The sequence below is a fragment of the Plodia interpunctella genome, chromosome 6, assembly GCF_027563975.2.
Source record: "Plodia interpunctella isolate USDA-ARS_2022_Savannah chromosome 6, ilPloInte3.2, whole genome shotgun sequence".
NCBI classification, from domain to species: Eukaryota; Metazoa; Arthropoda; class Insecta; order Lepidoptera; family Pyralidae; genus Plodia; species Plodia interpunctella.
Window position 1 is genome coordinate 10,732,819 of NC_071299.1, and position 27,239 is coordinate 10,760,057.

The 27,239-nt window shown below is 36.7% G+C and overlaps 2 protein-coding genes across 4 annotated transcripts in view; one reads left to right on the forward strand and one right to left on the reverse strand.

Moving 5' to 3' along the window:
- Positions 1-27,239, forward strand: part of LOC128670567 (Golgi-associated PDZ and coiled-coil motif-containing protein-like) — a 70,980-nt gene that overhangs the window by 2,109 nt on the left and 41,632 nt on the right. The window lies entirely within an intron of this gene.
- On the reverse strand, positions 305-26,953 carry LOC128670568 (uncharacterized). Of its 2 annotated transcripts, none has more exons than XM_053746338.1 (10): positions 26,771-26,953; positions 8,349-8,455; positions 5,539-5,650; positions 3,616-3,713; positions 3,045-3,155; positions 2,553-2,768; positions 2,015-2,133; positions 1,636-1,735; positions 1,130-1,368; positions 305-593 (listed from the first exon to the last, which is right to left on the reverse strand). In XM_053746338.1, the coding sequence occupies exons 2-10, from the start codon at positions 8,445-8,447 to the stop codon at positions 347-349; spliced, it is 1,341 nt and encodes a 446-aa protein (XP_053602313.1). In that variant the 5' UTR covers positions 8,448-8,455; positions 26,771-26,953; the 3' UTR covers positions 305-346. The 2 variants fall into 2 exon arrangements, with proteins under 2 accessions (XP_053602313.1, XP_053602312.1); XM_053746337.1 differs by having other exon boundaries at positions 26,767-26,953.

Genomic DNA, 27,239 nt, shown 5'->3' on the forward strand with positions numbered 1-27,239 from the left:
TTAAATAACTCGAAAAGAAGATGAATGTTATCTCTGTCAGAGACGTTATTTTTAAATTTTCCTGACTTTGTTTTTTGACAACCGGCTATTGTTTTAAACAAACTCTGGGAGTGATTCTATACAACAATGATATTTATATATATGAGTGAATTGTTTATATTGGTCATATGGAGTAAGTGGACAAATCTCAAAATTTAGAAAAGCTTTGACTTAGCGAATAGTACCTCCATCTATATTAAATAGGTCCAAAAACTGCTGATTAAAGAAAGTAAGGAAGTATAGTATATAGGAAAATAAAACACCATTGACATATACATTATATATTATACTAGATATAAATAGACGACTACGCGGGGCCGCGGTCGTACGGGTGTTTATGAAGATGTCTCCGGTGCGGCCTCACGGCTCCGTTGTCCAACGTCGCGGCAGCCCTATCTGGCCGTCCGTTTTCAGGTCCGCCGGGCAGAGATCTCTCAGCTTTAGTTAGCAGCTGCATGTCCTCTTCCATTATGTCCCCGCCCCCGCCGTCGTCGTAAAAGCCGTCGCTTTCGTCGCCCCAGTCGGGGTCCTCCGATGCCTCGTCTTTTTCGGTTCTGTAATAATTTTATTTGGAAGTTTTTGGAAGGTTTTGAAAACTAAATGTTTCTAACTCGTGCTTTCCCCAACAGAACTAGCAAGTTTTTTTTTAGGAGAAATATCTGTTCTTGAGATGATAAAATCGTCCAAATGGATGTTGTACTACTTGAGTTTGTCAATTACAAACATTACTAAAACAATTATCTAAAAAAATGTAACCCAAGTTTAGTGTGTTTTATTTATCTGCATACTCGACTGTATTGATTGGAGTCGCAATCGTTTTTCTGTCACGCGAAATAGCTATTCTCTTGACGCTATTAAATAGGAAATTTGATTTTTTTCGTGATTGGCCACACCTACTGCTGAATCAGAAGAGTAGAGTATTTTTTTTAAATACGCATATTACGAGGACCTGCACGCTGGTTCAGATTACTCACCGGCAGAATGTAGATCCTACTCGATAGCGTGTCAACATCAGTTGTTGTTCCATTAAAATTTTTACGTTGCTGCATGTTCTGCTCGATTGGTCAGAGCCACGAACTTCAGAACTTACTTGATCCCTTTCAGCCTAAGCAGCAGTCTATCTGCAGCGGCTGTAACCTCAGACGGCTGCGCTGTCGGCGGGTCATCGTCAGTATCAGCGATGCTCCGTTCTAGTTTTTGCAGCGCTGCATCCGCTCGATTGGTCAAGTCCACGAACTTCTCTGTCAGTTGTTGTAGCTCTATCTCCTTCATGGTCGTTTGCGAGGCGTTGCGGAATACGGTCTCCAAGCGTTTGCAGGTAACATCGTTCTATAAATTATGATTTGTAGTTTAGATAAATTGGAATAGTAACTCTATCTTTTAGGAAATGCCTGTCGCTTTCAGCTCACTAAAAATAAATGTACTTCGAACGGGAATTCAATCAGACTTATCGTCTTGAAGCCGACGACAAAATAACTCATTTTGAACACAGCAAGTTTCTCTAGCTACTCAATAGCTAGTTAGCTAACGCAATTTTCTCCTCATTGTTGATGTTACCACAGCGCGGTGAACAAGGACTGAGTTTGGGCAACTTACTTCTCTTGGCCTTCCAGCGGTGAGCAATTTCATCACTTTGCTGTTGTGGTTTCGCATCGTCATTTGTATGTTCTGTAGCTCGTGGAACGTGGCTGCAGTCCTGAAAGAATTTATTGCTTAAAATTAAAACCTTTTTAGGTTTATGACACTTTTAATAAGAAAACTTAGACATCTGTAGGTCTCATTTCATCAAAGCAAAATTAATTTTTTTCAGAGTATGTTTTGTGTTGTATTTTAAGCGAACTGCTTCTTTTTTACTTATTTTTTTACTTACTTTGGATCAAAGAAGAAACGCGTTAACAGATATCACACATCCGTTTTAATTTCCAATTAATTCATGTCTAAGATCAACCACTGTTAGTTATAGTGTTCCACTTACTTGTTGATGAGCGAATCTATCAGTTTATCCAGCACATCAGCCACGTGTGTGGGGTCATCAAGTTGCACCCGCTGACAGGAGTCCACGAATCGCTTCTGTGTGTCCAAAACTTCTTGCATCTGAAACATAGAATATAATTTCAAAGATTCCACCGTATAGTTGGATGGAAAGCCTAGAGGATCCTTGACACTGCTTGATATAGACACATATGCTGTAAAAGTTGCCTATAGATGTCAATATTGTAGTGCTACATACATTTATTGAATAATAGGTCTGTTACATCACATTGTTAATCTTGATCTGCAGTAGCATCTAAGCGGCATTTTAGCCAACGTCACGCTTAAGATGAGTGGCCCCAGCGCCTCGAGTTGTCAATCCTCTAAGATTACATACCTTAGCGTCAATTTGGTTAGCCCTCTTATTGAATCGTCTTACGAAGACGATCCAAATTTGCCATATTCAGCCTAGCGTTTAGCTGTCTCCTGGCTAAGGCATGTAAGCCTACAGTCTTTCCCTCCTACTCACTAAGATTACATACCTTGATGTCAATTTTATTGGCCCTCTCATTGAGTCTCCTAACGAAGACAGATTCCAAATCCGCCGTGTTCAATCTAGCGTCTCGCTGTCTCCTGGCTAACGCTCGTATTCCGTCAGCCAGCTCTCTCCTAGTAACGTTGACTAGAGACAGTCCGTCTCGCATGAGGGATTCTAGGACAAGTCCCCGGTGCCACGTGTCCGCATACGCACCGTTCACCTGAAAAGGTAGCTGTTCAAGTTAGATGATGTTTTAAGTCAGGAGTTCTGCACTGTCATCTATATCCAAAATATAATAAAATAAATGAAAAATACTCAAAGCAATAAGGTTGTATCGTAGATTCGATGGACACAGAACAAGAACCAATACAACATCCCCTGAGCAGACAAATATGAGTGACAAATATTTGACGCGCTGGAAATCGAACCCAGGATCTAAAAGTGATGAAAGGACGTGCACAAATGACTATAGAACATAATAATCGTAATAGTTTACCTTGTCTAACAATCGTCTGTGCAAGTCAATTTGACTGGTCAAATTCTGCGCAACCTCTGCCACTTTCAAATGACTCTTTTCTATCTTCTGGTTGCTATCTTTGATGGATGTCTGAAAAATAAATAAACAATAAACTTCTTTTCAAATATTATTGTATTACTATAGAACGCAACGTAAAAATTTAGCTATATAGCTAAATGACGGCAGTAATTTAGATCCTACTTCTGGACCAAGGTTTCTTGACCCAAATTGTACAAATGCCAAACTGCGGTGAAGTTTGTTACGTGGCTTCTTCTTCATCTGCTCTTTAGAAGTCGGCAATAGACTTCATCATCATCATTCATCATTTCAGTCTTTTTGTGCCCACTGTTGAGCATAGGCCTCTCTTACCAACCAGGTGGTTGGCATACGCGAGAGGCACAGAATAGAGGTCTATCCTGTGCCTCTCCCGCCCATGTAGACATGTAGGCAGTAGACTTAGTTTTAATTAATTTTTGACGTCAATAAGTGATTTATATCATCCTAAGTTGAACTGCCGACTTCGATAATTTTGGACGAATTTGAAACTTACCTGTACACTTAGCTGTAGCATGTGAAGCCGGTGCTCCAGCCTCTCCGCCGCCAACTGAGCCCTTTCTTGCTTCATGAACAGCGACGATTCAAGTCGATCTGTAAATTGATTTATTGTTTTTAAGTTATTAATATTCATCATCATCAATAGCCATTAGCGTCCCCAGCTGGGACACTGGGTTTCCTTACGGAAGTTGGACTTCCTCAAGGAGTTTCGGCCATGACCGACCACGCGTTAATATGATAATTATGGGCTGATAATTATTGTATCGTTGTAGATGTTTCGTCGTAAACGGCTACTTGGTCGAATGAAAAAAAAACCATCGCATTTTGTTAAACTTCAGGCGTAGATGTCAACAAGTTTAGTAACACGTTTTGGAAAATTCTCAAACGTATCTCTTCGATCTTATTTCACAAGTCCTGCTTGCCCTCTTTACTCTAATAGGTGCCAGGATCTTGTAGCTGGCATAATATATTACCGGAATACTTATACATAATCTATCATAAGAGATTTCACTCGTTATCTCATACTGTCTTTTAATTTATGTATGAACGCATTAACTCTTCAATAATACAGTCAATGCTTCAGTAATATATATTCTATAAAGTCGTCGTTCAATAAATGGACCATCAATGCTCTACTTATAAAATGGCAATGTCTTATGCTATCAATCGTTAATTAGACTTCCTAGAACGGGTCACGTTAATATTCATGAAGCCTAGCGGATCCTTTTACCAATTGATTAAACTCTGTTTGGACAATTGTGCCCGGGAACTGTTGCGAAAGTCGGTACGGTTAAATGCTGAATTAGGATGTGACATAATGTAATCGTAGGTCATGGATACTGATCTGTCATGATGGTATTTAGTAATATGATCTAATGTTAGTGACAAACAAGTTCATTCAATTTGGTAGATGACAAAATATGCAATCTTATTGATGATTTAAGTCAGAACCTAAAAAAGTAAAATTCTCTCCTAAAAGGTCGAATGGAATCAAACGTTAAATGAAGAAAATATAATTAGAAATAAAGAATGGAAAATCGTTTTTCACAAAAAGTTTGTGAAACATCTGATTGCACTGGTTATCTCAACAGTTCTACTAATAAGTATTATAAATGTATGTTTATTTCCTGGTATCTCTATGATACACACACATGTAGCTAATAACTTAATTTAGCGAATTCGATATTTTTAATTTCAGAGATGCAAATTAACTGAATATAGATATTTCTGCTACATATATTGCAAAACAAAAACATACCAAATTTTAAATAAAAAAGCTTCAAAATGAATATGAATTGAGAATGAGATATTCTTCAGAATTGAATATGTCGACCTCGGTGGTGTAGTGGTAAAGTTCTTGCCGGGTTGTTGGGTTCGATTCCCGGTCGGGTCATGATGGAAAATGATCTTTTTCTGATTGGCCCGGGTCTTGGATGTTTATCTATATGTATTTGTTATAAAATATAGCATGAGACGCGTGGCTCTCGAATATATACTTTGTGGGTATGCGTTTTCATTTAGAGATGTGTTGGTAAGGGCTTATGTTATGTTTTATTTTTTACTAGCGGCCCGTCCCGGCTACGCTCGGGTAAAAAACATAATAAATTATATCCTTTAGGGTATAATTTTTCCCTCCTTTTGAATCCTTCCTCAGGAATCCTATTAATGAAAACTGCATGAAAATTCGTGCAATAGTTTTTGAGTTTATCACGAACAGACAGACAGACAGACCTGGTAGAGGACTTTGTTTTATAATATGTAAGAATAAGGATTGTTTATATCTGTCATCTTGGCTTTATATCTCATTTTAAAACCTAAAAACATCTCGCTGATTCGTGCTGCGGCGACCGATTGTATGATTAATACAAATCGATTATTGATTTGATTCGTCGACAAAAGAGAGAGAGAGAGTGATTACCAAGTTTATCCTGGATGACGTCTAGCCGACGCGCCTGCTTCGCTTGCACGGCACTGATGGTGTCTAGCACACGGAGACGTTCTTCTATGTTTGACAGCACACTAGTCAGATCCTGCAAGGAGAAAACATTTTATTTACATTTCATTACAGGCAGGCCCAATAGGCTGATAGTGTAGTTTACATAAAACCTTACTACCTATAATAAATACAGATGGGAATTCACTCAGAGTGCTATGAAATATGTCTGGTGCGCGTCTGTTATTTTACCATTAAGACAAAGGCAAAATGAACTACCCATTAATTTTATTCCTGGACTTCGCTTCTACTTATCCAGCTTCTAATATTTAGATCTTTAAGATATTGTTTTCATTTGCATCTATCATCTAAAGAAACCTTTTACATATTTTTGCGAGAGAATTTCAACAGCGAACAAAAAAAGACGTTCCGAGTATTTCACCTGAGATAATTTGCTTATAATGGGGACGCCAAAAAATTAAATATTTTATTTAAAATTCTGCGAGTTGAGAAATCGCTTGATGTTTGAATTACGAGTGCCCTTTCAAATTAACCTTGTCTTAAATTTTGAGGTGTCACTAGTATGGCAGGTCGTAAAGATAGAGTAAGTCATAAAGATTTTCCCTGTTGTACACGTACTTACAATAATGATGACATTGATCGTAAACTCAATGGGATTGGAGTTATAGTGTATTTTACTGCTTATGGATCGCTATTAACTACTGGGTAGTCACTGTCTGGGAATGTGGAATGACTGTTTTCTGTTAGAAGGGGGTTCGTTGTTGATGGATGATCAATTTGAATAAAACAATTCAATATGTGTGTATAGAAAATAAATCACGCGCGCGCTCTTTCTGTTTTATTTCAATCTTAATGCTCGTGACTGTACTACTCGCATATTAACTCTGGTCATCATATCGACAATCTTATACTAGATGCAAAAAAAACACATAAAGTATTACACCATGTATTGGTGCTGAAACTGGTGAGCAATGGGAGGATAGCCAGGAGGCAAAAGAAGAACTGTGACTGTCTCCTCATTACAGCGTGGTCCAGATTTAAAATGGCCGAGGTATACTTCGAAGTATATCGATAAGATTAGTGATTAGATATTAGATATTATACCGAATGTTATTTAAGACGGTTACTTTATCTATTAGACTATCTTCATCGAACTTGAAAATCCGTCAAATGTGGTATAATTAACCTTTAACACAGCCCCAGTTCTTCTCTGTCCTTTTTTCCTCATTTTATGTACGCTATCCTTCTCTGACTAGTGCTTGTCTCGTCTATATAGTATTTGCAACTTAGATTAGGTCAGCCACATTATGTATATGTATTTTTGCAAAAGTTATGAATGGTTATATAATCGCAAATAATATAATTAGAGCGAAAGATTGCATATTGCGGGGAGGGAAAGTTTAATCGACAGGAATAGCGCAATAAATAAAATATATTTCATCAGAATACTCGACGATGCCATATCTGGTATAGATGCTTGAAGCAAGAGGAAAAAATATCTTTCTTCATGTATCGTAAAATGTGTGTCTTCATAATTCATTTAATGTCATATTTGATCTCCAGTCGTAAATGTCACGTGATCCTTTGTGCCAAATCATAAAATGTGAGTACGTCTTTCTACATTCTCTAAAAGACATCAGTTTCATTTGTGTGTTCGTGTTAATAGTTTGAATGCCTTTCTATGCCTTTATATATATATCTATATATTATATTTCGATTCTCTGTATTGGTATCTTCTAGCATAAATAATTACTCAGATCTCTTTTCTTGTCACGTGCGTTTCTATACATTTAAGTTTGCGTTTATATCATCAGAAGATTAATCTTTTAATTTTAATGGCGCCGCGGCGACATTTTTTGTTTGCTTAATGTCGCTATTTATAAGGTTATTAACTACATCAATATTGATGTCATGTATGATTAACACTAATGAGATCCAGTACAGGAATCACACGAATTATTAATCTTTACTCTCGGTAAGTGAAAAGGTTATAGTTACAGTTTGTTTACCGTCAGAAGCACTTTCGTCGAAAAACATCTGACTTGACAACTGCAATCAAAATCAAAAGTTTTTTATAAAAAAGTTCGGTTGGTTGAGTCCTAATCACTTTAGAGGGTTATATGCTTGTGTGTTCTAATTCTGAGAGCGGTCTTCGGCATCCTTAGTTGTTAGTAGCACACATCTATGTTGTCAAGATCCGACAGTTAAGAATGTCGAAGATCGTGTGAAGTGAAGAAGAAATAGACGCAGCGCAGACCCATGGCTTCGACGGTCTAGGTATATGAACAGCCGGAAATGAGAGATAGATTTATTTAAATTAATCTGTTTAGCTCCAGTGCTGCTCTGCTCCTTGTAAACTGAGGGGGGGGACCGTGAAACACAAAACACGTTATCACGTTCTTTTTTTTTACACGTTTTTATTTTCTTTTTTTTTTAAGAGACTAAAAGTGACAATATGAACATCTATATGAACAGCCGGAAATGAGAGATAGATTTATTTAAATTAATCTGTTTAGCTCCAGTGCTGCTCTGCTCCTTGTAAACTGAGGGGGGGGACCGTGAAACACAAAACACGTTATCACGTTCTTTTTTTTTACACGTTTTTTTTTTTTAAGAGACTAAAAGTGACAGCATTTAGACGTTAGCAACGTGCTACGTATTGGTATGTTCCGCGGTGTGCCTTCTGTTACATACGATGTAACATTACAGTGTAACTACTTGGAATAAATGACCAACTAGTTACATCAATGTACAATGTAATTAGACGATATTACCTTAGTGTTATATGGGCTCTGTCGTATACTGTGGGCTTCGGCGAGTGAAACGCGCGCCAAGCAGAGGCACGCCAGCACCGTCGTGACCGCGCTTGACATCGCCCCGCCTGAAATTGACATTGTTTTGTTTAGTTCAGTTCTTTTATTAACTTACTACAAAAAATTTGATTGTCTATTCTACGTATAAAATGGCAAAAATCAGGTATACAATGGCTAAATTATCAAATGATCACTTCTAGCCGAATAGCTGAATCTATTTGAAAATTTATCTGCGATATGAATTTTCAACTAAAACTTAAAATTATGTATTTTCATAAATACCTTTAAATATTTATAAAAAATGCATAGATATTTTTTATTATTGCTATCACATTTTACTTTAATATCGTGCGTAACTTATAGGCATACATTGCACACAACTGAATTGTTGTGTGCAATGTATGGCTTTATCCATACTAATATTTGTATTTTTGTTTGTTATGAATAAACTCTAAAATAACAGGGCCAATTTTGTTGACATTTGGCACAGAGATTGGTGATTTATTATGGTTTTACCCGAGCGAAGCTGGAGCGAGATGCTAGTATTATATATTATAATAATTAATGGGGAAAATATCATGATTTCACACTTTTTATTGTGGAAGAAAGACCTCTTAAGCGAGTTTTATAATACCTGTTTGCACCAAGATTTATTGGTTAGAATGCAATAAGTGTTAATTTACCGCACCTTTAATTGGCAAATAAACTTTTAATCACAAATAAAATGTTAAGAATTTTTACACAGATTAGAGGCAAGTTAATAAATTATAAAAACAAAATAAGTTGCTTTGTCATTAGAAACTTTGTGCTTAAATGTTGTAAGATTTAGCATCTATAAACTTATATGACGACTGTTTAAAAACCATTAAGACACGATTCTGATTTTTATCCGAATCAACACCCTGGAAATTGGTATTTTAGACGTCTCTGAAAACGGTTAAAGAAATCATATTCTCAAATGATCTCAGCTAAATCACAACGAGCCAGGCTAATTGCGGAATGAAGTTGTAATGTAGGACTGTGTTTAATTAACTGGGTGCATCTAATTCGACAGCGTAATAACAATGAACAGTATTAATACTCACCTCTAACTGCTCATTATGAACTGTTATGTTACAATGTATAGTCGACAGCATATCTCTATAACAAATTCGCCGCTAAAACTACCGCTTAAAGCTCCATTCACGACATGACCTGAAGTTTACTGTACTTTATTTCCTAATGATCTCACGTGCCCGTTAAAGGTCGTCAATGATCTAATTTATATGCAAATCATAGTTGTAAAAACTTTTGAGTATAAGTTTACGTTTTATAGCGAAACGTTCTATGTGTGAAATATGATCATTCTCGCGATACATAGTTTGCGGAATATTAATTTGAAACGTGTTGATATTTTACGATACGCCGCATGGTGGCATGGTACGATACGCCGCATGGTGTTAAGTATATGAGTTGTATCGTAATTAATATAAATTAAAGCGAAGGAACAAGAAAGAGCTAGGCAATTAAAAGTTTGCAAGGAATCCCTTCCTTTATTAGATAGATCGCCAATTTATAAAAAAAGTTTGCTTATATTTTTTTCTCTTTTTTGGCATTTGGGAGAAACTAGATACCTTATAAATCCAATCATAATACAAATAAAAACATTTTAGATGTGACTGATGTTCTAGTCTGGTTTTCCATTTTGATTATGACTCTGCGTTCTGAGTCTGGTAGTAGGATGTTAGAATCATATGTAATGTAATTAAAGCACGCTTAATTAACAATTTTCCCTACTTCTGTGTATGCATTCCATTCCAAAAAAAATGTTTACTCCTGATCTAAAATCTTGTGCAAGAGGAATGCTCTCTAAATTCTAACTGTACAGCGGGCGTGATATGTTTAGCCGTGATTTGTACGAGATTATCAGTGTTTATTGTTACTGCCCCTTTGTTAGGAAAGTTCTAGCAAAATAAACTGGGATTACCGCCTTATGGGGCGCACCTTTATGCAATAAAGCTGTTATACAGCTGTTATATCCCTTATAAGGTTTAAAAGGGCGATAAGGAAGCTATTATTTTGTAACCAATTATAATGGCATTTTCAACAAAGGCTGAATATACCGTTAATTTAGAGATTATATTTTCTGAAACTGTTATAAACATGATGGAATGTGTTGTATACAGCAAATGATATAAGATAATAGGTATCAGTAGCCTGACACTGCAAATGATGATGAATAGAAAATACAATTGTATGTGTCAAAAGTGATGTATTTGATGTTGTGAGTATTCATTAGGTACGCCCGCCTGTAAATAATGTTATCGAGATTAAATTACATTTTCTAGAAATTAAGACTTAACTTGTTCATGTTGTTGTCTCGATTGCAATCGCAGAGTGAATCAACTTGATTAGTGCAGATTTACTCGTGATATAGTGGTGAAAAAATCTTTACATAAGTCTTTAAACGCAACGAACCCATTTAAATATTACGTTACTCGACTAGTTTCAGAGCATGTACATTCAACCTGAGCTTTTAACATATATCATTTGCAATATTCATGCGTGCAAAATTCCACATCCTGTCAATATAAAATAGTATTATTTCTCAACTTTATATGTAAATCTTATGTGAATAAGCATGGGCAACGGTTAGACTTAAGTAGGTAGACTTGTAATAAAAAGAAAGTAACTTTTAAATAGTTCAGCCTTCATAGTTTTCTGATTTCTTTGGATGTCTGATTGTTATGTAGAAGATGCTTCGCGCGTCTCGTATTACAATCACATCTCTAATTTGCTTGAATCCGGGAGAACATAAATTAACCGATTTTTTTTTCATTGAAGAACAATGTTCTTGTTTGTTTAGTGACTTCTAGATCTGTCCGGACTCTTCGTTTATAATTTTTATTTAAATTTTCAGCGTTTATGGCCACTAATCCAATCTCTTGATAGGTTGCACTATCGCGTCTCGTCAATGGCGTGACGACACGCATTGTTTATATCTCCGATGAACGGCAGGTGTGCCGTCTCGTCCTGTTTATGTGCATCTATTTATTTGCATTTTGCATTCCGGTGTAGTTCGTGCACCCCGGATTGTATTGTCTGTGAGCCCACGCACTGTGAGGTCAGGCTTCATCAGCCCTTCTAATGTAAAATACGTGGAGGATGGAAAGCGCGTTTACTGTACATACAATTTAACATCTCTGCTATAATCAGTACGACTCATACTATTTTATAGTCTGTTGCAGAAATTTTTATGTATGACCAATTGATTCGTTTCAAAGTCTAGTTAGACTCTAAATTCAGATTCTCCACACTTTTTCTCTGTCCGTGCTTCTTCATTAGCCTTAAGGTCAGCTCTTCACGTCTCCTCATCATTTAAGAACATTACTAAAATGTTTTTCTAAACCACGTTTTATACATTATATTAGTACAAGATTTTATTAATATGACAACGCATAACTAATTTAAGCACATGTTAGCCTCGGTCATAGTCTGAGTGCGCAACTTTATCTTCAAATACGTAATGGATTTCTGTCCTGTTCATATTCTAAGGCTCTACTGTCTGTGTGTCTGTCGTGATCGCTAACATGTGCTTTGGTTACGTAATTCTTGTCTGCCTATTATAATGTCAGTTCCTCTTTATTTATATCTCTTTGTGAATCTTTTGGAATAAATATTATATTCAATGAATAAAGATTACCATTTTCTATCGATAACATTGAAGCAAATCTCATGGAATGGATTATCAATTATGAATTATGAGCGGAACAGGTGTTAGAATGGGAAAAGTGAAAATATTCACAAAAAGGGAAACCACTTTATTGCAACATAAGCTAGTTTGACAATGAAGTCGTTAAGAAAATTGACGTTAAGAAACACGTCGTTTAGAAACTCAAGAAACAGTATAGGTAGGATACAATATCACCGCATTGATTAAGTATTAACCTACGTGATGTGACTGTAGTAGAAATTCTATACAAAAACAGTTTTGCATGATTAAGTACTTGAAGACTTCAAATGTAAATGTCAACATTTATTCCGAGCAAACATCTCGAAACGACCGACGCGCCGTGAAAACCGACGTTCTTTTAAATAAGATTTATTGGGATGTAATTAACAGGTGCTTAGTAATAGTCGAGCTATAATTACTGTGTGGACCGTATATTGTCCCAGTGGCACGTAACTTGCCGTAGCAGACTCGTGCGCTCATTTCGGTAACCGGCTCGATTCGATGCGCCTGCGCCGCGATCTGTATCAATGTTAATTGACATCCGATCACACGTCCAACATAGCGGCTCTCAGATTTACGATTCGAGTCCGTCAATACCAACACCATCAATGAATGACTGTACATCAATTCCATTTAATGAGACTATAATGAAAGAGCGTCCCGCATTATTAAAGACTCATAAAGAAAACATTTTAACATCACGCTTTACTTGAACCTCATTGGTCAAGTCAGGGCTCCTCGTAATTTCAAGTACAATTGACGGAACCCCTCATTAAATTTTTGTTCCTGTTACATACCTGGAGGCAATCGAAATTTCAGAAAGGGAAAGGTATACGTATTTGAAGTGCGTCGACCCGATCGACTCGACATGCAATGCTAAATTCCAACAATAAATGATCGAAATCCATCGTTCGGGACTGGTGGTTTATTGACGTCGTGAACAGTGCAATTTTCGGCATATTAGAGTTACTGGATCGTAAAGTCGTTCCTGGAAAAGCGTGTCTAAGTACGCTTTGAATTAGAGTGAGGCGGATGTGTGGCAGCCGTACCTTGTCAAAGTTCAGTGGAGCTGGAAACCAGCCAACGCTGTGCCCACTTCCAGGTGCTAACATGAGCTCTCATTACTTCTTATTGGGGTGCAGGAATTCCAATGAAACTAATTAATGTGATTTCTGCGCTCCATTAATCATTTGCTGCAATTTAAAGACGACGCGATGTCTCAAATATTTTAGTCCAAGTTATCTTAAGATATGAAAAGGTTTTTAATCACAAAAGGCATTTGGAAAAGTAAACAAGTGTCAGTGCTCCTGGAATTAATAGCTGCATTTTATACCAAGTCACTGGCCTTTCTTCACTGCCCTTGTCCTATTATGAGCAGGCTTCCTGGTGAGATCACGTTTATTTCAATGCCCCTGCTCCGCCGTATCTCTCCCGTGTCTTTGTCTACAGTCAACTCTAATGTTTTGAGGCAATTTATCTCAACAAATAGACGGCTCGCACAAGCGTCGTCAGTGGAAATTAATCTGCTCTTTATCCTGCCGAGTCATGCGGCTTCCGTTGTTAAATTAAAATGTTGGGAAGGAAGACGCTCTATTATATTTTTTCTCTGCTTTTAACATTGTGAACGAGATTTGGGACCACCCTACACAAGTCATCACAGGTTGATGTATTAGAAGAATGTATCTATTTTTTGTTGATCTAGAACCGACGTTCTAAATATAACCGACGTCCTAAAATCAAATGAAATATTTAGTTCGTTCTTCATCAACAATTAATATTATTTGTAACTGTTGAGATAAGTATTGTAACCTTTTATGCTGGCGTTACTTCGGGCACGTAATAGTCTCTAATCCCTATTGAAAACCCAAACCTGTGTGCTGTCAAACTTACGAAGGTCGTAGATCTTAATAAAGATAAATGGCAGATCAAGTCACAAAACGCTAGTTAAGTCCTTAAAGTTTAGCATAAAGCGGCCTAACACGTGTATATGGGCATGTTAATGTGTATGTTAATAAGGAAGGCGGTCAGTGAGACACTGTATAAGATTAAGACACGCTTCCAGCTTTCGAACACGATAGTATGGCCAATAAATAACTTTGCCGGATTTAGTACAACAGTTCCACATTTTTTGTACACATATATCATTAAGTCCTATGATAATTAATTTCTGGCGTGTATTTAATATGCAGCGGTCGTAATATCTTCGGAATTTAGCTAAATATATTTTCTGAGTTCATTTCTGCTGGGTGCGTCGTATGTTCAAGCTTTACCTGTCCCTTCACGCAGGAATGCTGTCGGTTTGGCGATTATAAATGTACCTTTGCAATTTCATGACTCACCATTCCTCAAGTCACTTTTACGAAGTGTCACTTCACAACTGAACAATAAGTAATCGTTTCTTAATGACAACTCAAAATTCCCTTTGTTTGGCCACTGTGTTTTCTTCAACTACGTTTGCGTTTTGTTTTTACTTTCCACTTGTAGTGCTTCCTACGTACGTCTTACATGTTGGTGTTCAATCAATGTACCATTATTATATGTAATAGGTCGATACCAGCTTGCCGGAGTCTCTCGCGCATCAATTACGAGTACGTCAACATACGCTAGGGTGGGTTCACGTCCGTCAATGTTGTGATGTATATGGTGTAATAAGTCTATCTACATCTCTTTCATCTCATTATAAGTCTCTTCAACACACATGATGACACGAGTTTACTAAAATCTTTTGACAGTTATAAACATGTAAATCGTCGTCAGTTTTTGTTGTATTATATTTATCACCAGTGCACTTTGTTAGCTATTCTACTGCAATCGCTACAGATAACTAGGAATGCTCCTAGATCGCGTTATCAGTTTAACTTAGGTCGCGTCACCGCGTGTCCCCGTTTCGGAAACTATGTCCTACACTTGAATCATTTATCTGTTTATTTAAAATTTTAATCCTTTCAAATGTATTTGACTTGACACATACTTGCGATCTACTTCAGTTGTTTACTTCAGTTTTCGCAGAAAGTTTGAAAGTTGAGTGTATCGAATTGGTGTTGTAGGCAAATGTTGGGTAGAAATTGACCAAGGTCCTTGAACCCCGCTTTCTGTAAGTGGGTTAGCGCGGGCAGACGGCGCGGCGACTGAGACCATTGCAAACCGGACTGTAATTAATCCTACCTTAGACATGTCATTACGGAATTTCAAACATGCTTGTTGTCTAGCCAAATGGTTTACATTATTAGCAAAGGCGGGCGAATGATGAATTTTATACTATCTTAAGGGGCATTCTTTCCAATCCTTGAGAAATAAATTTGGGTTTTGATTCACTATATTTACGGGGACTGGGGTGTTTCCACAAGCTACGATACAAAAAGATATTTTGATAGATCCTGTTGATTATTACATGAATAACTGAATAATGATAACGTAGTGAAAATGAATCTTATCTGAAATAATAGAGAGTTAATGGATATGGTTTCATAATATCAGTGCTTTTAACTTACGTAAACGTTTTGTAACTGCTACCGTTTATCTGTTTTATAGGCTCAGATATGTGATTATTATTCTGATTCAATAACGTAACTGTAGGATAGGCTTGAAAGGAAAGTTAAATCATCGATAAATTCAATCCCAAAATCTTCAATAAATTGCGTGGCCCTGCCGTAGGCTGAGTATTTATTTTTTTAACCTCAAAGAATATCATACGGAGAGTTAAGTAATTTTTAATATCGCCCCACACGCACTCCATCAGCTGTTCGCTTCGGTCTCTTTGAGTGATGCGTTCTTGCATGACCAGAAATAGTTACAACGGATTAGATAGACGAACCAATAATCATTTTAATATTCCTATCCGTAAATACGCCAGCAGGGCATTCAGCTTCTATTATCTGAAATCTAATGTCGCATTTGTTAGTTAAATAACCAATTTATACAAAGCAAATCGGGTAAATAGTCTTCAATTTCCATATTTACTAAGGCAGCTCTTAAATTGGCCGCAAGTCTAGATATGCAAAGTGCGGTAAGTATTACATGATACAAATGCATAATTCTCATAGTCGAATAATCTGGAAATTTTGAAATGTTATGTAGTGTGGGCATTTCGTCGCCTCTAGCTAGGGTTAGGCGAGGCGTAGGCACATGGGTACAGTCAATATTAAGCTAATTGCATGCGCTTCTGAGATGGTAATATATCGTCAAATTTGCAAGTAATTTACGTGGGTAGATATGCAGTTGATTTTGTTACTTTACTTAGACAGGGAATATTAAGATATTTGGAACATGACTGCATAGTATCAACGTTTGCCACTCCTAAATGCTCAGTGGATTGTTATCCCAAAATGCAACGCACATTGCATGACAACGCCATTTCTGGTGTTGTTAAAATTCCTACAATATTCAAACATATGTCTTACGAAACACCAAAAACAAGTTACACTATAATCCCTATTACACATCGTGATGTCATTGCGTACATCAAAGACAATGCTTAGAAAGAAGTCTGATTCATAGCTGTCGTATTACCTTACGCCTGACATGTCAGGGGGTCAGCCTGTCAGGGTCAATGTCTTCACAGTGACAGATGGGAGAATACCTTTAAAACCATGTGGTAAAAATCGTGTAAAAAGTGAGATAGTGCTTTAAAATTTTAAGTGTGACTTCGGAATGCTTTCTAATGTCGTTTTGACGGTTTTTGTTTGTGGAGACTTGGTCGTCCTAATGGTTTATGTTAGTAAGGCCCATATCATGATTTTACTACCTTTAAATCATTTTCAATGCAAATATGTTTGGTAGCTGTTTTCTTCTTCATAGTAGTATTCCTCATGGCCGAGGGTCGTGGTTATTAAGTGGAATGAAACACACACAACAACTTTCTTGGAATTATTAATGGAGTGGTTTGCCATTGTCTTCTCCATTTCACACACAAGTTAATAATAATCAACCAGTGTGCAGGTTTCCCCTCAAGATGTTTTCCTTCACCGGAAGCAAGTGGTGGTCCATGAAAACTACTATATATGAGTCAGATTTGTATACAAACTCATGTGGCACGAGTAGGATTTGAACCTGGGACCTTTCGATCCACAGGCGGTCTTAACCATTACACCACCACCGCTTCTAGCTGTAGTTAGCTTCTAGCTGTTCGGTAGCTGTATTAGCATTAATAAACGAGTTTCTAAGAAGTCTGATATATATGTTACAATGATGGCTATGGCTGGAATGGAATGCAAAGTGAGTAAAGAAGATTGATTTGACCGTGTGGGGACTTGCTGAACATTATTTTTATATACTTTTGCTTTCTCGATAATAATTCATGAGAAAGTGCAGTGAAAATTATTAGTTAAACGACGAACACTAAAGTTATTACAAAAGAATCACATTTATATTCATCTGTACAACAGAACTAATATTTAAACTAGTTGCGCGAGTCGGTGATCCGCTCCACGAAAATATCGGGATAAAAGCACCCTGTTGTACTAATATCCAGGTTACATTATACCCGTTCGCCAAATTTCATGCATGATTAAGTAATAATCACTGCTAAATTTCGCATTTATAAAATTAGTTATTAGTAAGAATAATCGTCTGCTCGGAGTCACACTTGTTCACCTTCGCCGAGCGCGTAAGTCACAAATGTAGACACCATCTGCATGTCAAGTCACTCTGCATTTGCTTCTAAGAGAAGGTAATAGGGGCCGATTTACAATGAGTTTGTTTTTGTCGACCGTACCAAACCGGCTGCGACATTATCTAAATTACATACTCATGATCGGCTCTCAGAATCCGCATCAAGTGTTATCTCAGTGACATCTCACGAACTTAATGTCGGACGCTTTTTGCGCTCCGTATTTAATTTGGCTTTTCAATAATTATGGAATGGAAGAGATTTGAAAATATAATGCTAAGTGGAAAGCCTTAGTGTATTCCTAACTCCACGGATAATATTAGTAAAAATATGTACTTATGTTTTCTTAAGAAAATAGTCTTTTTAAAAAAATATATGTACATTGCTTAAAAAATGCGCAACATTTAGGAAGATTATGTTGGCAGCGAACCCTGAGTTGCTGACGCCCAACGGCTGCGGAAGAAACCGGGAAAACACTCACATAAGAGAGAGAGTAAGGGAGATGACGATGAAGTGTACAAACTTCTCGTTTCCTTTTTACAAGGAATGTCCGTGCTTGTTCCTCGTGTTCCTCATCATCTGGCCCTTTTTTATTTAATTTTAAAATGCAAAGCAAGAATTTTTTACATAAATCCTTGAATGATAAATTGGTAACCCTAAAAGCAAATGAAGAAGAACAATAGCAACTTCGTCTGTCGACTGTTTATTTTTCTGTTTAATTTTTATCTCTATGAATTGTAAAGTCACATTTGTAACGTCTGCATGGAGGATTTCATCAAGCTATTGTAACTTAATGATTGGTCAATCAATTTGTAAAACCTAAGTGGAGCTAAATGGTAATAATAATATAACTTTATTATCACTAAAACATCGCTATCAAATGTGTAATAGCCACCTGATGTATTACTGAAACTGTGTCGTTTTTTAACCTTTAGATTAAACCTGAAGATGAAAGAGACTAGGCTTATAAAAGGACTAATTTCAACGCTTCACAACTAGTGAAGACTTTTAACGCATCTGCTTAATTACTGACGACTAAGTTCAGTCTTCTTATAAGTTTCATAAGCCTTTTAAGTGCAATAATGCGTTGGTTATGGCCAATTACTAGTCATAATGGTTGTAGTTAGCATAAATAGTTAAGTCGTCACGAAGAAGTTTTTTTCTTATACCTGCTTATATAATTACTTATAGGGGGTGAAAGGATTTGCCTATCCCAAGATGTATCTTGAATCGCGCGAGATGAGAGACTCGTATGTAAAAAGAACCGTTTTCATATTACAATTCTATATTAGTAAAGACTCGAACCAGTTTTCGCATTAAATTGGATTCCTGTAAGATTGAAACTAGTCTAGTCTCTTTCATCTTCACTTATAGATACTTATTGTACTTGAGTTTAATATCGATTTGTACAACATTGTCTTGTCCAATGCAACATAGTGCAAGCAGTGACAACGTAGTGAGTGATGACTTATTATTTATCTTCTTAGCAGCTGTATGTTCTTAGAAAACAATCGATTTTCTTAAATGTTTCGGAAGAGAGTTACGAAATAGTACTTTCTCTTGCAACTGATACGCGCGTGAGTATGGAGGTTAAGAAAACATTGTTACATCTTCGTAATCGCCCAGATTTAGGTTTCGAAGCCCTGAATTCATAACTTTATCTTTTTCGTCTAAACATTGTCCCCGTTTCTTTCTTAGCCTTCAAGCGTTGATTCCAGGGTTTATTTGTCTACATTTTCTTCTCCGCTTCGCACAACCTTCGGCATCTTTAGTCATTAAAGCATTGGCATGCATATCATCCTTGCAGACTTGTTGGGGTGCTCCTTCTGCCGGGACCAGCCCGAAGCGGCATAGCAAGGCGTTTGTTCCCTGTAATTTGTCGGTTATGCAAGATGTAGTCGAACCATTGCGGGTGGCACTCTTGGAATTGAAGTTCTCACTGATATGAAGACTGCCATGAATGCGCGACTTTCTGATACCACCCATCCAACGCAGGAAGAAAAAGTTGGATCTGTGGTTTTTGCCATTTTCTTGTTCGGAGCTATGTAGTGTATAAAACATAAATAATATGAGTTGTTCCTCGTTTCGTTCTATGAAGTTTACGTCCTAATCCCATCGTCTCTTCATCTCAACCGATCAACAATCAATGTATGATTGTTGAATATTAAATGAATAATCTCGAAGATAAGGCGCCTGTAAATCAAAGCGAACAGTAGCTGTTTACACAAAACACTTCTTTAATGGAAGTAGTAATGACACTCATTAAACAGGTTCTGTGTGTTTGTACGTCTGTGAGGTATTATGTCTCGCACCTCCGGGACGTGCCAGGACATGCTTGTTTGCATGTATGTGAACAAACGAACAAACAACTAAACTAAACACTTGTACACCCACGAAATTCATAGCAAGATCGCCGATGTTACCACCACATAGGGTGTATTGTTCTGTTTTCTGTTAGGTATATGTAGTTTAGGGTTACCAAAATATCTAAACAATATTAAAGTCGTAAAAAAAAATTATCGTATTAAAATTTTGGGTTTATACTCGGCACAAAAACATTTACTTATACAGTTGTGTTTTAGATAAAACATAAGTGCTTATTTTCTACTAGTATTTGGCAACTGACCGAATCCATTTTGCATTATCACTCGATTGTAACGAGGGATTGCTAAACTTCCATTTTAGATCATGATTATAGTAGAAACTATTTACGTTTTGCCGAGAAGCATAGACATCACGTATGACAAAATGATGATATGAATCTGTCTTGACAAGTTCGAAGAATCCCGGTTTAATGGCAACCCTGCAGGGTAAATTGACAGCTGGCTGTGCCAGACACAGCATCGACCTCTGTGTTTGCTCGTGTGACATACCATCTGCATTCAATGGCATTTTTGTTCGGTTTGACAAATGTTGAGATAGGTCCTGCGGGAGCAAATTCTTGACATTTTCGATTTTTCTAGAATTAATCAATTCTTTTAGATCTTAGGGCACTGGTCCTAAGATCTAAAAGAATTGATTATACACAGTTAAATTCATTCTAGAAATGTTCGTCATTGTCCTATGATAAATACTTCAATTGAATAGAAACAAATGTGATTTCTATTAATTGTCTGTCTGTCTATTAATTTACGAGATCGATAATATTGTTATTCCCTCCGGTTACATTAATGTTATAAACATAACGTCAAATAAAGATTTCATCGAACAGATTCACCGTCACAAGTAAACACATACGGAGTACGTGGTTATTAGTTATTATTTGCCATCGACTGACAGTTTCAATATGGGGAATTACATTGAACAGTTATGTCGAACAGGAATACGAATACCTCGAGGATATTTGGTTTGCGGCAACGAGACTGGTAATTAAGGCCTGCAGCTTTATTCTTCGATGATTTGGGTTATTCAATAACTGGATTTGAGAAATTGGACATGAACGAAACATTACATGCGCGTTAGTCTTCTTAACAAGTCCGCTATTGAGTACAGGTTGGTGATAATATTAATTTTTGATAATAACAAAACGATTTCAAAATGATATTTGTTGCTTGACAAAACGAAATAAAACTTTACAGAGTGACGTCACAATAAATATTACATGAAACGCACATCGAATATATATGCATTCAACACACAGAAAATGGGACATCACGATTTGGATGTGAGGCTAGATTGTAAGGAGAAAATACTGTAAAGGATTTTGTTTGCCCCCTTCCAATTCTGCTGGCAGAGAACAGTTATAACGTAAATTATTCTCTATCGATAAATAAATAATCTGAAGCTGAATTCCTGTGTCCAGTGGAGAATAACTCGACAATTTACAGGCGAAAGTCCGCGGACGGCCGCGCTGTATGGCCAATATTTATGACTCTTAATTGTAATCGCGCTGGACATTCAATTCGCTTTACAAACTGAACACAGGTTTGCTCTCATGAGAGGAAATACTAAGGGCAATCTATCGGCTTACGGGATGTGATTGATTAAGCGAATACCCGCGGTTTTGCGGTCAACCATACGGCTACACGGTAGCAGGGACTAGGAAGTTTAGGCACGATAACTGTCGTACACCATGTGGGGGAATTTCTATTGAATTTCGTCTAAACTTACTGGTATAGAAGCTTTCAGCATATATCGCAATGTATACGGAATAACAAGGATACCTGATCCTGCGATCAATTATTGAAATCGTTCAAAATTGAAGTCATTATCTTTTCAAATTATTTGGACAGCTGCGACTCCCTCTCCGGGTCTGATTGCCTTGTCAGTTAGTACGCTCATTCCACATAATGTGTTATGATTTTATATCACACTTTTAAGAATACGTCATTTCGAATAGAATTATCGCAGCGTTTAGGTAGCAAACATTCGTTCCACGCGAAAAGGTTTCGTTTCGTACAGCCTTTGTTCAAAAGTGAATATTTTACTGTACGAGTACATCTTCTTCCTTCTCCGCGTTACATTGTGTTTGCTGTTATTGAATCTTCTGTACCATTACATTATTCTGTCCCGGTAACAGGGAAGAAATTATTAACAGATGATGTACACTAGCGATACTCTCACCGGCTTGCCTAATCACGCTAAAGGCAAACCCTTCATGATCTCTTTAACTCGATTTGTAAAATCGTTTCAATTTAATGGCGCACTAGTATCGATTACACACGTTTAATTAGAGAAATCTTACGGCTTCTGAGGTTTTTCGTCTCCTTGGCCTGTATGATATCATCTTTAGATGAGTGTTTACTCTCATGCCCTTCACTGATTGCACTTCCCACGTCGTGATGCAACAGCCAGGGGCTCCTAGGCCTGCCAATTAGAGATAGTTTAAGCTGGTTATTCCCTATGAATGGTCTTTCTTAAAGAGTGCGTTAATATTCCTGTCACAACAACAGTGTTGTCAGCTTTTATTTACTAATACTGCTTCTGAATTATGTATTTTAATGAAATGTTGCATTTCCATTAGTTTCTTACGTTATAAAATATTTATATTTAACGAGCTGTCCTCGTTGAGACAAAGCGATGACGGCGAGCAATAAAATTTGGCATTTTTTTCTATTCTTTCGGGTTTTCGAAATATCTGTAACGTTAGGAGACAAAAAGGAATGACCCGCATATGCTATTACACATATTATGATGTCCAGCCCCCCATTTAACTGGTGTCGGCAGCTAATGCCTTGATTTATGCTTTCGGAGCCCTAGCTTCGGTCCTATCATATTAGATTTATATCCAGTTAGATATCTGATCTTTCGAAAATGTCGAGCGGTTCACATTTTCCATGCCAAACAAGGATTTTTGTCTGAACGACAGTTGACATGTTAGTTAGATTTTTAAGAAATTGATTAATGTATATGTTAATATTGTCAATTTCTTTTCAACTCTTTATTATCAGTGCGATATTAAAATCTCTCTCATTTGAAGCTGGTCTGGTAACTCTCTCTCTCATCTGAGCGTTTTCCCGATTATTTCCCCAGCCATTGACAGTCGGATCCCAGGGGCCACTTTCCTACTTTTTCGTTTCCATTTTGCAATATTTCTTTTGTACAGACATAACCCGCTTACAGTTTTTTTATATGTATATATATGCTACACTTAGTCGCACAGAATGCGATATCTAGACTAATATAAATCTCTGGTACAGATGCGCCTGCGCTTGTTCGTAATAACTGGCTGTGGACGCTACATTCTCCTTAAATGTTAATGTCACATTAACAAATGAATGGTTATGGCGATGTCAGGAGATAAGTAGAGGACACGATGTTGTCACGTAATTATATATTTTTGTTGTGTGTTGTCCATTTATAAGTATTTTTTGCTTTACATTTAACACCAAGTTATTGTAATTTACAGTTAGTGTTATTACATAAGTTGCCTGCTTTGGCTTACCTCAATTATTAAGTATTTTTCTTAGCAATTCATAATTCAAAAGCCTCCCCTAATTTCTACGCATCTCTGTCTGGTCTTTTTTCTTCATTTCTTGTCAATTGCCTTAAAGTCATCTGACCATCTCGTCCTTATGTGATTTCTCAGCTGTTTTGTTTTCGATGTATTTGACTTGTACTCCAGCTAGTCTTCAAGTATGTAGATAGCTCAATATTGTCAGATTGTGTCCATTCATAGGAACTTCAATGTTCAAACCACTCGCTTCAGGCAAAGAAAACATTGATTTATCACCTAGTATGTGATATTTATATCACATAGGTAAATGGCAAAATAACTACTAACATTGCGAAGAAATTTGTTGCAATGACACTGAGAAGAGCATAGTTCTTAAATAGAAAGAAGAAGTTAATCATCAATTTGGTTATGACCAATATTCAATTTAAATATTAGTTCCAAGGATTGATAGTTTAAATTTAAAGCTTAAACAATGCTCTTCATCATTATTATAGCAAAAGTATAGATTGCACACGAACAGAACCCTAACAGTAAATTTACGAGCGGCATTAAAGACTTACCCGAGCCTTGATTGAAACATTGCCTTTAGATTTCCCGCAAGTGCCCATATAAAGTGTACATTTTCATCGCATGATCGTAATACGGCCACTATTTTCTCATGACGTACAATATACAGTAATGCAGGCCGACCTGTTGCGATAACAGTACGTGTCAATGCTTTATTGAAATTTTTACCATCTTTATATTGGAGGTTTAATTAAGATGACACAGTTTTTGTAACTTTCTCATCGAAGTTCTCATTCTTAACCGAAACCTTTAATGTATAATACTAAAAATGATTTTTGAAATAAAAGTCAATTTAATATTGAAATGACAGATGTTTTTGTATTTATTCTAGGACAGTCCTGAGGTTTTTTCAATCAGTCCACCAAAATATGATCCAGAGAGAAATAACAACATTTTTAGGTTGGTTGAGTTGAGAGCAAGTGAAAGAGATGTATTAATTTAACTTGGTTCGGGTGTAGTACTACTACTACCGGTTACTACATCGATGCCATACAATTCAGCTCATGGGTTTCAAGTTTTTACCGCGGAGAAGATACCGAGGTATCGTAAGAATCCGGACGCATCTGTTTTTCCGCTAATGATAGGGAACGCGCATTAGTAGGTATATAAATAAACATCACTTTTGAGAACTAAGGCACTACTTAATGTAAAATGGAAGTCAACATGTTGAAGCGTTTTTTAATTTGTTCAGGTTTACAATATTTTAATATTGCCAATAACGCTAACGAATTACTGATTTAAGTATCCACGAGTACTTGTTATTTTGCATTGTAGACGACAGCGTCAGCTGGTTCAAATTATATTTTTAAGGGATATAATTGTGTGAGTTAAACGATGCAGCAGTTTTTAGCAACCTTTATTTTTCCAATACTTTATTTTGAATGACACAGTCAATATAGTTTTTTCTTTGAGAAAACGTCAAAACCTATTGAGGTTTTAAGTCAATGTGGCCATCGCCAACACGCATTATGAAGTTGCTAGTTAGATAAAGGTAAGATAACAGAAGAACAAAACTAAACTACACTTTATAGCTTTTTGTTGGAAGTTCGAACGTTGTCGCACGTTTTTAGACTTAGCTATTGCATTATGTCCTCACTTTGGCGTAGCGTAGATTATAAATGTTGTAAAATTTTATGTTCACCAAGGTTCCTTAGCGAGCTTAGTTTGCAGAATTATTTATTATCGACTCGCCCGACTTGCTTGGTGGTCTTCAAGTGGATCTTAGTACTTGTGGCAGTTACCTGTCAATGTTTAAACTTAAGTATATCAATCAAATTGGAAAGTTGCAGTTGAGAATAATTTAACGTCGTGAGCCATGACAGTGTATTATTATAGTCTGTTTTTTTTTTTTAATTATTATTGCTAACATCTGTGTTTTTTAAAATTTAATACTGGCAGTTCAATTCAATTTATATATTTTTTACATTAAACATATTGTGGCTTGCGACTATACAGACGCCATATGAGGACTTTGCCCTGCAGTGGGACACTACATGCAAATTTTCATGACAAATGATTTATCCAGATATATTCTCGCGGTGCTAGCTTCTCCCGTAAAGATCGTTGCATCTAACTTTATCGGAGATACACCATACTTTTAACCTGATGGTTATAAATAAATAAATATATGATTTGTACTATCTCAAGGATATGGGCCTAACCTAGTATCCACAGTATTTGTGTATGACCCGGCGAGCTCTGCCAGCGTCCTCTTTCTGATCATCTTTATGGCCGCTCATGTCTCATTTTATTGCTCTGGTCTCGTCTATGCGTAATTACTGCGGTCTAGATAGGCTTGCTATGCTCGATCTAAACGCACTACTTTTATAACTTAATTAAAACTAATTTGGGCCATCAGCATAATAAATATTGATCTGTAATCGATGCCAGATTTGGTGAAAAATCAATTTTCATTGAGGCTATTGTGTAAATATGATGGAAAGAAATAACGTTGACTGGTTATTCAAGATTGATAACCTATATCCGAATAATCACGCATCGATAATCGAAAGAAATTCATTGATCTAGAAATACTCTGCCCAAACCTTCTCTAGCTTGTTATAATTTACTGCAACTTTTACATTATACTTTGATTCCAATAGATCAAAGGTGAAGACTGGTATATATTATGGGTTACCGCACAAATTCACAAGGTCTCAAACTAGATTTTTGTCAAATTCGACGATATCAACGCTTGCACAAATACAAATGTGTTACCTGTTCAAAACCTGTATAATTATCATTGTGACCAAAATTTGCATATCTTACACCTTGGCACGTTTTTTAATTTGTTATTTTTGCATTTAGTTTAACATAACATTTTATTAAAACTTGGTTGGTTTTTTGTCTGATCTCTAAATTTTTGGCTTAATTTTGATGGTGTCTAATCAAAGATACATTTATCAAACTTATCGTAACTTTAACCTACTACTTTATTAAAATAGCTGTGAATCCTGAATTTACTTGTTAATTATTTGTCTTAACTATCAAAAGATTATTTTTAGCCACAGTTGCCACAATATTTGCACGGCGGATGTTGCGAGCGCAATCAAAACACAGTGATAATGTGATAAGAAGATAAACCAAATGCACCTACCGACCTAGGGATGAGCCAGATGCGTATACCCAGGAACTTCTAGCACTTGAACACTAATCACCACAGTTTATTTATCACTGTCTATTCGCGCATGTTTATCGAGTCGCGTGTTTAATCGTATTTTTCTATTCGCGCGCGCGACAGACACGACTGCTCGCCGTAGCATCCGCGACGGCAATGCCGGCGACTGGGCTCACGCCACGCCTTGTGCGTGCGCGCACATTTGCCGCTGAAGCCTTTTCAGACGTTTTCCGAGCGGAACTTCCGCGGTTTGCGTTAGCTTTGCTTTATGTGAGGAATCTTGAGATTATTAGGAAAATCTTAAATGAATTTATTTTGCTATATAATTTTTAACACTGAACATTATTCTAATATCGTAATCTTGGTTTTAACGTAATTTGTATTATAGTATTTTTAGGTAAATATTTCTATGTTATTCTTACAACGTGTAAATCATTTACTTATTATGAAAA